The sequence below is a fragment of the Garra rufa genome, chromosome 3 (genome assembly GCF_049309525.1).
Source record: "Garra rufa chromosome 3, GarRuf1.0, whole genome shotgun sequence".
NCBI classification, from domain to species: Eukaryota; Metazoa; Chordata; class Actinopteri; order Cypriniformes; family Cyprinidae; genus Garra; species Garra rufa.
This window is the reverse complement of record NC_133363.1, coordinates 52,502,494-52,514,800: the sequence shown is the minus strand read 5'-3', so window position 1 is coordinate 52,514,800 and position 12,307 is coordinate 52,502,494. Positions and strand designations below refer to the sequence as shown.

At 34.3% G+C, this 12,307-nt stretch overlaps 1 protein-coding gene across 1 annotated transcript in view; it reads left to right on the top strand.

Moving 5' to 3' along the window:
• Nucleotides 1–12,307, top strand: part of focad (focadhesin) — a 69,173-nt gene that overhangs the window by 6,098 nt on the left and 50,768 nt on the right. Inside the window, exons 4-8 of the mRNA XM_073837305.1 lie at nt 4,009–4,107; nt 8,835–8,936; nt 9,106–9,331; nt 11,550–11,756; nt 12,081–12,168. Of these exons, the coding sequence (XP_073693406.1) occupies nt 4,009–4,107; nt 8,835–8,936; nt 9,106–9,331; nt 11,550–11,756; nt 12,081–12,168 (722 nt within the window). The remainder of the gene's footprint in view (nt 1–4,008; nt 4,108–8,834; nt 8,937–9,105; nt 9,332–11,549; nt 11,757–12,080; nt 12,169–12,307) is intronic.

Here is a 12,307-nt window from a genome sequence, read left to right as displayed (position 1 = left end):
TTCAGTGATGACAGCTGAATTTTCAGCAGTAATTACTCCAGACTTCAGTCACATGATCCTTCAGAAATCATTCTAATATGCTGATTTGCTGCTCAAGAAACATTTCTCATTATTATCAATGTTTACAAGTTCCAAAGACCAACATTTAAATGAAATAGAAATATTATAAATGTCTTTACTGTCACTATGTTTTATTCCCAAACTGTATTTGTTTTTGGAACAAGAAGTTCCAAAGGAAGGAGCAAGACAAAAAGATTTACTACTTGCTGTTGGAAATCTGTTGCAGTTTGTATTTATAATTTAGGGCAAGTGTATATACTCGCTCTATATAAATCTAACCCTAAAGCACAAACAAACACAGCAGATGCTTTTATTGGTTGATTGCTGCTGTAATGTGCTTAAGTGTATTGCGTTTTTAGAGGATTACCTCAGTTATCTGCCCACTCACTTCCTTTTTCCTTTGAGTTGGACTCTTGGATGAAGCAACAGACTGAGGGTGCACATCTGCATATTCCGAAATTTGAAAAAGCGCAGCTGAAATGCAGCCTGCTCCATCAGTCAGCTCATGTGTCTCCAACACACACACACACACACACTCAGCTGCTGCTGTCATCACCGTCACACGGAGCAGCTACCCACACAATGTACTCTTTCATCATACAGACCTGAATTTGAAAGGAATAGTTCACCCAAAAATAAACATTCTGTCATTATTTACCCGCCCCCATGTCATTCCAAACCTGTATGCTGTTTTTCTTCAGTGGAACGTAGAAGTAGATATTTTTGATATATCGCTATCCCAGTTTTGCCTTCCAACAGCAGTTCATAGTGACCGGAGGCTGTCAAGCTCCAGAAATGATTAAAACAAAAAAAACATAAAGCACCATAAAAATAGTCGATATATGACTACACAAGATTACAGGTCTTTTAAAGGCATATAGCGCAGATTCTTTTTTATGCCTTTTTTGGTGTTTTTTAAAGCTTGAGACATTATGAACTGCTGTTGTGTGGCAGAAGTCGTGGAACGATTAAAATTTTAACTTTTTTGTTCCATGAAAAAAAAAATAACATGAGGGTGAGAAAATATGACAGACTTAACATTTTCTTTCAATTTGAGCACATGAAAAAATGTGTATGTATGAATGGATGGATTTATTTGTTTCTGTTTATATTTCCTATGTTTATGTATTTTATATTTGCCTTATTTACTTACTTAATGTATTCATTATATTATTATATTATAATATATTGTATTTATTCATTTGTTTATTTTCTATATTAATATATTCTAAAAAAAATTATATTTGCTTTATTTACTTACTTAATGAATTCATTATATTAATATTTATTTATTTGTTTATTTTTATATTTATTAAAATATATATTCTATATTTTCTGTATTTACTTTTACTTACTTAATGTATTCATTATGTTAATATTTGTTTATTTAAGTTTCTATAATTATATATATTCCATATTTTCTATATTTGCTTTATTTGCTTAATGTATTACTTATATTAATATTTATTTATTTGTTTATTTTATATTTTCTATATTAAGTTTCTATGTTTGCTTTATTTACTTACTCAGTGTATTTATTATATTAATATTTATTTATTTGTTTATTTTTATATTTTCTGTTAATATATTTTTTATATTTGCTTTATTTAATGTATTTTTTGTATTAATATTATTTGTTTATTTTTATTTTCTATATTTATATATTCATTTTTTTTATATTTGCTTTATGTACTTACTCAGTGTATTTATTATATTAATTTTTATTTATGTTTATTTTTATATTTTCTGTTAATATATTCTATATTTTCTATATTTGCTTGACATATTGTATTTTTTATATTCATATTTGTTTATTTATTTATTTATGTTTATTTTTATATTTTCTATATTTGCTTTAATTACTTAATGTATTTTTATATTCATATTTTTTATTTGTTTATTTTCTGTTTATATATTCTGTATTTTCTGTATTTGCTTTATTTACTTAATTAAATAATGTTTATTTTAATATTTTCTATATTTATAAATTCTATATTTTCTATATTTTCTTTATTTACTTAATGTATTCATTGTATTAATATTTATTTATTTGTTTGTTTATTTTTATATTTTCTATATTAATATTCTAGATTTTTAATATTTGTTTTATTAACTTAATTCATGCGTTATATTAATATTTATTTCTGTTTATATTTAAATTTTCTATATTTGCCTTATTTTATTTATTATATTAATATTTATTTTGTTTATTTGTTTATTTATTCACTTGCTCACTACTTATGTACGTGCTTTAAATGAATTATTTGAGAATTGAAACTTTTGTTACTTTGTGCAGTCAAATCCACATTTATGGTAAAAGCTTTTTTTTTACAAAAGCATATTGAGTATTGACAACAGAAAGAGACTAATTCTGTGCTTCTTGTCTCAGTAACCTATGCATTTTTATAGTTTTTAACCTTTTGCTGCTTTTATTGATTGGAGAGTATGGAGAAGACATTAAATATTAACAAATGCGTTGCCTGTGTGAGAACTGGCAGCTTTGACAATAACTTCAGCATTTCAACATTATGTAGACTTCATTTAGAGCTCATTGGCACTAAGTGTCACAATTATTTTCAACAAAATCTGTTCTTTTATGCACATTGTCCCAAAAAATCCGGCAATAAATTGGTACAGTACATATGCTGATTGAAATGTAGAAAACTAAAGCATTACAGCTTTGCTATGCGCAGTGCGTACCAGGCTCAGAGCCTAGATGAAAGCTGGTAAGATGAATTTCCTTTCACTGTGGAGTTATGCTTTCCTTCCTGGTAAAATATACAGTAATCAAACCCATAGGAGCTGAGAAACATACAGTCAGACTTAAGAGAGCCGAGAAGGAGGGATGAAAGAAAACACAGCACATGTTGTCACGCTGAGGTGATTTATAATGTATGAGAAACACTCCACCTGTATTCTCGTTAGGGAATGAGAGCTTTGTATCTTGCATCCCAATGTGTCATTGGCTACTGTCAGAATAGCATACTACCACTATTTCTTCTGTATGTGATATGCAGACTGTGCAAAGTATGATTTTAAGAAGCAAATAACCTCTTACATTGGCTAAAACATGCAAAATATAACCAGAACACACTGAATCCCACAATGGAATGCTCTTGACTTGACCCTCTGTTTTCAGTTTGTTGAGAAATCCCAGAAGTAACATCAAAAAGTCATATTATTTGTTCAGTTTGCCAAAATAATGCGTTAGACATTTTTATGCAATATTGGGTTAGAAATGCAACGTAATTGTGGTTGCATGACCTCAAAAAACTGTGTTGCATACTACTGTTTGTATCATGTGTATGTTTTCTTTTACTGTGCAGTGTGCAGTAGTAGACTAGCATTCCATTGCAAACACAACCATTCACTCAAATATACAGTTGAGGTCAAAAGTTTACATACACCTTTAAGAATCTGCAAAATGTCAATTATTTGGATCTCAAAATCATACAGTCATTGTTGGAAAGGGTTCAAATACACAAAAATGCTGAAAAAATCACAGCTGTGGATCATTCAGGTAACAATACGGTATTAAGAATCAAGTGTATGTAAACTTTTGAAAAGGGTCATTTTTATAAATTCAACTATTATTTTCTTTTGTGAACTATATGTAAACATCTTTTGTGTGAAATATCTTATGCAGGTTAGTACTAAATAAAATATAACATGCATTTTGTGTGATCCCTATTATGCAGTTTTTGCAAGGTGTATGTAAACTTTTGACCTCAACTCTAGCTTTTCTCATTCTGTCTTTTAATAAGTAGACGTTATGCTGTTTGTAATTTAAAAAATGAATACATTTGTTAAATTGCCTCTTACTTTCAAAACCATGCCGATTCATTTTGTTGTTACAGATTGAATTTGCTTCAGTGATGGATTATGGGTCTATGGTTTTTCTTGGGTAGTGTCTGCTGATGTTGACTGTTTTGTTTCTTGCCTGGGCAGGAATGTTCAAGGGCTGATCAAAGTGGTAGGGAGGCTGCTACAGATCCAGGCAAGTCAGCGGGATAACGGAGCAAGCTTCACCTGTCCATATTCAATTAGGTGAGTGCCTTTTCCAAGTGGAACAGCTGCTGCCAATTTTCTTTTTTTTCTCGAAACTCTCACTCATGCCCATGTCTAGTCATATTGGATTTGAAACATACTAAATTATTTTCTATGGGCAACAGAATATGATGTAACACTAGTCCATAAATAAAGACATCTTGCGTCAAACCAACGTTCAAAAGTTTGGGGTTGGTACCATTTTTTTTTTTATGTTTTATTTAGTTTCACCAATGCATTTTTTTGACAAAATACTAGTAAAATAGTAATATTGTCATATATTGTAAGAAATTAAAATTACTTTTTTTAAATGTAATATATTGTAATGTAATTTGATCCTGTGACTGCAAAGCTGAATTTTTTTGCTCTGCTCAAGAAACGTTTTCCTATCGCAGTTAAAAATGGTTGTGCTGCTTAATGTTTTTGTGAAAACCGTGACTTTTTTTAGGATTCTTTAAAAGGAACCCCGGATATTAAGTATGGCTTATATATAACGTAAATTATGTCTGTTACTGAAATATAAAGTGGAAAACCCATGGAAGATTTATGTTTTATACATATTTTGGACAATGTGGGCGCCATTATTTCAGTGAAGTAAAATAGTTGCACTTGGTAAACTACTGGCGCTACCTGTTACTATTTTTACTACACCACAACTCAGAATACACAACTCGTTAAATAAAATACTGGTACAATGCCACATTGTATGGATTTTGGTTTTAATTATCAGTTGAAGGGAAACAAGAGAAGCGAAGTCTTCACTGCTTTCCTAGCGATAAGAAGAAGAGAAAAGAATGGGAAGATAAAAATGAATAAAACTTCCTAAAGAACAGCGTCTTTGCTCTCTCCACTTTAGCCCTGGTGCCTTTGAGGCTTTTAGTTAACCACAGCTTCTGAAAGAGCTTGCAAACGGCAGAGACAAGAAACACTAGATGCCATCCTGGCAGGATGTAAACAATGTAAACATGCCAACACTTGTCAAGACACCGTTAGACTCCTTGGTTTTCCTGGAAAATCGATGGTACAGAGTTATGTTGTGGTAAAAATAGCAACAGTTAGCTAGTAGCTCACTGAGTGCAACCCTTTTACATCATTGAAATAATGGTGCCCCCATAGTCCAAAATATATATAATATAACATGTGGTTTTTTTTAAATAATGTAAATCTTTAATGGGTTTTCTACTACATATTTCAGTAAGATACATTGTTTACATTACATTAAGCCATACAAGTCTTAATACCCCAGGTTCCCTCTAATAAATAGAAAGTTCAAAATAATTTTATAAATGACTTTACAGTCACTTTTGATCAAATTTATTGCTTCTTTCTTGAATAAAATTACTTATATTAAATCTTCCTGAGCCCAAACTTTTGAACACTTTCTGGCTATTACTTACAGCTGGCATATCGACTTTCATCATGCATGTTCTCGTTTTTTGTTTGTTTGTTTATTTATGTTAATAAATCCTGGCTTTTATGACCTCTTATGATGAGTTACTTTATAATGAATCAAATGACTCTGCGTGTCATTTTTCTCCTTCTCTGTCGAGTTCCTCCCTGGTGTGAAGATGAATGGGTGGAAGGCTGTATGTTGGCCTGGGATTGGTACTTGGCCTTTAGCACGGGTGGGCACTGAGGGAGGGCTTGAGGATTAATGGAAGATGCCCACTGGTGCTCATTGTGTCCGTCTGCTCCATGACTCCTCTGCAATCTGCTCTGGGGTCACAAAGCCACTTACTGTAGATATCCAACAGAAGCAGAGAGGGTTAGGGTGGGGTTGTGTAGGGATTGTAGAAGAATAAATCAACTGTCTTCTCAGAAAAATAGGCGTAGATGAAAAGCTCAACCTGTAAATGTTTTTATTTGTCCCAGCACAGTGTTTCTTTTTATTGTATGCTTCCCAAGGTTGCATTTATTTGATCAAAAGTAGCGTAAAAACAGTAATATTGTGAAATATTCTTACAATTTCCCATTGTGATATGCTTTTCGAAGCTGAATTTTTAGCATCATTACTCAAGTCTTCAGTTTCACATGATCCTTCAGAAATCATACTGATATGCTGATTAGGAAAAGAAGGTTTTGATGTTATTTTATCCTAGCCCTTTCCCTTCAGACTGCAAACTCACAACTCATAAATATAATAAATCAAATAACATGAAATCCATTTTTTTCACTGTGGTGCTGTACATTCAGTTCAACTTCTGTAGACTCAAACTTCCAAATTCTCCTTGACTGCTAAAGTTTTAATCGTCTCTTCTGGTTAAGCAGACTGGCTCTGAACTTTCAGTTCAGATAAGTGAGATGGAGGTCAATGTGTCAGCCAGCCATTGTCTGGCAGATAATGTTGTGGCTGTCTGCCCGAAAACCGCCTCTGATGGATGGACCCTGATAATGTGATGGCTGCACCAGTTGGCCGGGGAACAACGAGAGATAGATGAGCAAATGTTTGAACTGTAGGATGTCTGTTGAGGGAGTGGAGAGCTTTGGTGCAGCCCTCACATCTGGCTGGAGGTGACCCAGACCATAAATTTAAGTGCTGAAAGACTGTTTACCATGTAGAGGATCTTCAAGGTAGCTTTATAAAATATGTTCCTGCCTGACCCAGTGCCAAAGGCGCACACAAACACCATGATCGGGGATTCGGATGAGTTCATTAATCTTGGGATAAAAGAGCATGTGTGTTTGTTAATATAAGCACCTACTTTTGTATGTTAGCATTAAGGTTAGACATTAATCACTTGGAGTAAGAGGGAAAGACATCCAAGCAAAAACTGCAGAAAGGAGGCTGATGCAGTAAAGGAATAGTTCACCTAAAAATAAAGATTTGCTGACAAAATATTCACCCTCAGGCCATCTAAGATTTAGATGAGTTTGTTTCTTCATCAAAACAGATTTAGAGAAATTAAGCATTACATCATTTGCTCACCAGTGGATCCTCTGCAGTGAATGGGTGCCGTCAGAATGAGAGTTCAAACAGCTGATAAAAACATAACAATAATCCACAATTAAAAGTGAAGTTTACTTCCAGATTTACTCACCCCTTTGTCATGCTAGATGTTCATGTCTTTCTTTCTTCAGTCATAAAGAAATTATGTTTCCTGAGGAAAACAGTTCAGGATTTCTCTCCATATAGTGGACTTCAGTGGTGCCCCCAAGTTTGAACTTCTAAAAGGCAGTTTAAATGCAGCTTCAAAGAGCGATCCCAGCTGAGGAAGTAGTCTTATCTAAACGATCTGTCATCTTCGAAAAAAAAAAATAACCTCAAATGCTCGTCTTGTCCATTCTCTGCGATGCGCATGCAAACTCTGTGTAATCCGGGTCAATACAGTTAGGGTAGGTTGAAAAGCGTTCATCTCGTTTTCTTCTCCAACTTTAAAATCATCCTACATGACAAGTGTTTGAAGTTATGACTGAAATGACTGATCATTTCACTAGATAGGATCCTATTTCCTCGGCTGGGATCTTTTAGAGCCCTTTGAAGCTGCATTTAAACTGCATTTTGGAAGTTCAAACTTGGAAGCACCATTGAAGTCCACTATATGGAGATAATTCCTGAAATGTTCTCCTTTAAGTTTAGTTCCAGAATGAAATTTTCCTGATAATTTACTCGCCGCCATCCAAGATGTTCATGTCTTTCTTTAGTCAATTAAAAATTAAGTTTTAATCTTTTGCAGCGATGTAAGACGATTTCTGTATTTCTGCCAACGTCACACATGCATGATTACATAATGCATGAAGTCGAGGTACTGCGAGATGAGCTTTCGTGATTAAAAAGTATATACATTTGTGACCCTGGACCACAAAACCAGTCTTAAGTCGCTGAGGTATATTTGTAGCAATAGCCAAAAATACATTGCATGGGTCAAAATTTTTGATTTTTCTTTTATGCCAAAAATCATTAGGAAATTAAGTAAAGATCATGTTCCATGAAGATTTTTTGTAAAATTCCTACTGTAAATATATCAAAATGTAATTTTTGATTTGTAAAATGCATTGTTAAGAACCTAATTTGGACAACTTTAAAGGTGATTTTCTCAGTATTTTGATTTTTTTGCACCCTCAGATTCCTGATTTTCAAATAGTTGTATCTCGGTCAAATATTGTTCTATCCTAACAAACTATGCATCAATAGAAAGCTTATTTATTGAGCTTTCATATGATGTATAAATCTCAGTTTTGTCAAATTTTACCTTATGACTGGTTTTGTGGTCCAGGGTCACATTTTACGTGTTTTTTAGAAAATGACTGATCCTTTCGCTAGAAAAGACCATTATTCCTCGGCTGGGATCATGTAGAGCTCTTTGAAGCTGCATTAAAACTGCATTAAAAATTTGTACCTGTTGGCCACCATTAAAGTGCACTATGTGGAATGTTTTCCTCAAGTCTTAATTTTTTTTCGACTGAAGAAAAAAAAACATGAACGCAAGTAAGTTATCACGAAATGTTTATTCTGGAAGTGAACTAATCCTTTAAGGTGCTTCTGCCCAAAAAAACAAGTCCATAATTTGTAATAACACTTTGATTAACTGTTTTGACTCTTCTTCTGATGGCACCCATTCACTGCAGAGGATCCATCTGTAAGAATTTGATGAATTTCTCCAAATCTGTTTTCTCTAAAACCTTTAAACTCTCTGTTCCTCTCTGGTGGAATGAGCTGCCAACCTCGCCTCAAACTGCTGAGACCACAATTCACAAATACTGACGTTTAACTATGTGTTTAATTTTAGGACCTTCCCTCACCCCTACATCACAGTGCTGGAAAACCGTCCCGACTGCTGGCCTGCTCTGCTCCAGGAAATTGATGACTTCCTTCAGCTGGCTACAGACAAGTATGAACTCTGATTCAAGTCCATTATCAACCTCACCTAAGTACTATATAAAATGTCAATGAGTTAGACAATGCTGTGCCATACTTTGCGCTTGATGCTTCCATAAATGTGTAAGAACGAGATTGAGTGGAATTCAAAGTGGAATTATCGCTGTTTTGTGTTTTTTCAGAGATGAGCCATTATATGTGGAAATGTTGGTACCGTTCCTTCGTTACCTGTACTGCGAGCCCCAGAGGTTGTCAGAAAATGCCCTGCTCAGACACAGCCTCCTCAGGGTTTTGCTCCAACCACGAGGGGCTCCTGAGCCTGACAGCCCACAGGAAAAGGGGGCTACTGGCACTAGGGTGGTCCGTGAGCTGATACGCAGCCTCTTTGACCTGCTTCCATACATGCTGGTAAGCTAGCCGATGATTTCTGATGTGCTGAGCTGTAGTAGCTCAATAGCCCTATGTAGCTTTGTCTTCAAACATGTTTCAACTGCAGGTTTAAATTACCCATCACTGTAAATTGTCCATGGTGCCTAGTTGAACTTTATGATTTAACAAAAGGCCTTAAAGGTGTCATGCACTACGGTTCAAAAATATTAAGCAGTGCACTTTGATAATAATAAAAAAAAAAATATTTTGAGCATCAAATCAGCATATTAGAATAATTTCTGGAAAAACATACGTCACTAAGGACTGCTTTGCCAACAGGAATACATTTTAAAACTAGATAAGTACAATTTGAGAACAAACTTTGCAGTTGGCTTGAGAAAGCCTAGCCAAAAAGTTTGAAGCAGTTGTAAAAGCTTGAAGTTTGAAAGTTTAGATATTTTTTTTTAGATAGATGTTTATAGCATCTTGTTAGAATGATTTAGCACATTGGTAACATGATTTAACATGTTGCTAGCATGGTTTTAGCACGGTTACCCTTACGAAAATTAACCATGGTTTTATTATAGTAAAACTGTAGTAACCAAGGGTTTTGGCAGATTGATTACCATGTGTATAACCACAGTTGGACTACAAATACTATATGAATAATCTATGGTTCGTGTAGCAAAACCATGATTAATTTATGGTTACCATGGTTTAACTACAATAATCATGTTTTTTTGGTTTTATTTTAGTAAAACCATGGTTAATTTTCATAAGGGGCATGTTTTAACATGATTAACATTGCTAGCATGTTTCTAGCATGATTTGCATATTACTAGCAAAAGGCTTAAAACCAACCTAAGCTGGTTGTCTAGTCTTAGCTGGTTTAAGCTGAAAGTAGCTGGTTACTAATTACTCTGATCCGACATACAGTTTTCATAAACCAGACTATGGTTTATGAAAACTGTAAGTCAGATCGGAGTAATTAGTTTTTTGCTACTTGTGTGAATCACGTTTATACAACAGTTTGACGGTGTGTGTAAAGTGTAAGTGTGTAAATACATAAAATAACAACAGAGTGTCTTTAAAAGACCTCTTTTGTGCAAAGTACTTCCTTCCTCTACCGATTCAAATATAAGTTTGACGTTGAACAGCTGAGCACAAGCCTCTGTTACTAATTCCAAAATGTCACTTTAGAACTTGTAACGTTGGAACGTTGAGTTGGTTCATTGACAGCTTATTGTATGTCTGCAGTAAAAGCTCACTGTATTATGTAGAGTATTATGAGAGAGAGATGGACTGAACCATGGTGATTACCTGCCTCTGATACAGCATTCATTATTCAGATTGGTCTCGTATCCACAGTGTGAATGTCTGCTGAGGAAAGCATTATCTTTGTCGTAATGTTAGTCTCTTTTTATCTGTTAAGATTTTGCTGCTCAGTGCATTTGTTCGCAGAATCAAGCTGTTGTTGAAACTAAAAATATCTTCCGCTTAAAGCGTTATACCATTTCAGTGTAAAAGTCTTTACCAAATCCCTTCTTCACTGCTGACTCACTCGTGTCTTTTGTCGCCATCTAAATGACAGAACAATGTAACTAAAATCTCAATCATGAATGCACCATTTCTCAACACTAAAAACTATTATTAAATATATTAGTTATGTAAAATATGATTTATTAAATAATAATATTTATTTAAAAGCAACAACAAGCCAGCAGTAAATTCCAGATCTGGCTGAGGTGAGGTGCTGTCGGGCGGATTCATGAGCACCGAACACATGATGTCCGAAAAAAAATTCAAACCGCATGTCAATGCATATTTTCAAATAGATGTTATCTTTATTAACAAACTGCATATTTGAACTATAAACAAGTACATTTTCGCCATTCTGTGACTCAACAGTAATATTTATAAAATGATACTGGATTTGGGCATCCAGCATGACACAAGTACCACTAGTACAAGTACCACAAGCATAGTGATAGGATTACAAGCTGAAATTCAATTTATTTTACATTATTTTAAATATATAATAGTTCAATATTTTCACTGTATTTTCATCAAATAAATGCAACCCTTTCAAAAAAAATCTTCAACAGGAGTGTTGGTTATATAGAGCAATATGGGGTGAGTAAATAATGACAGAATGGTAGTTTTTGGCTGAAATATCCATTCTAACATTTTTACCTCACTCTGTTTACACACTATACCCAGTATGCAATAAGTGTGTCATTGTCTTGTGACCCATCAGGTGGACAGTATAACAGCGGTGGTTGAGTTCAGCTCATTTGCTGAATCTCTGACTTCAGCTCTGCTCACCGATCCAGGCTTCTGGAGGAAGGAATTGACCCAGCTGGCTCTTCAGCTCCTGTGTGCCTGTCAGCTCTGTCTTCATCTGGGAGGAGAGCTGATGTCTCTTCTTCACACACTCCAGCAGATAATACCTGCACATGCAGAGGTGAATACACACATTACAGTATTATTTTCTGTCTCATGTTATTAGTATTATTTGAGTGGAAATGGAAGCTAAACAATAACCTTTATTCAAATCAGTGGTGTTTAATTGCAATCATTAACAAAATGTAGATTATTTTAAAAAAGAAAATTTTTGTGTTGCTGCAATCATACTCTCAGTGTGATCTCAACAAATCTTCTCCTCTCATCTTCATAATGGTTTTGTTTGCACAACGTTTTCTAACTCAAAGCAATTTGCATTCAGCTTTCCCTCCGAGGCTCCATATGTGTCAAACGGTTTGTCTGATTGTGCTCTATCTAACTGTAGGAACTCCCGCCTGAGCAAGTGATCATGGGAATCTCCTTGCTACTGCTAAGTGCCTCCACCTCTCAACAAACTGCCCTCCTAGAGCTCGGTAAAGCCCCTCTTGCTATCCGACTGCATCAAATTGACACAGCTAGCTTAATTTCCACAGAAAATGGTAGAAATACAGGCAGTTCTTGCACAGAGATTGTATTTTTGTTATTTTTTTCTTTCCAAGTTTCTTGCTGATT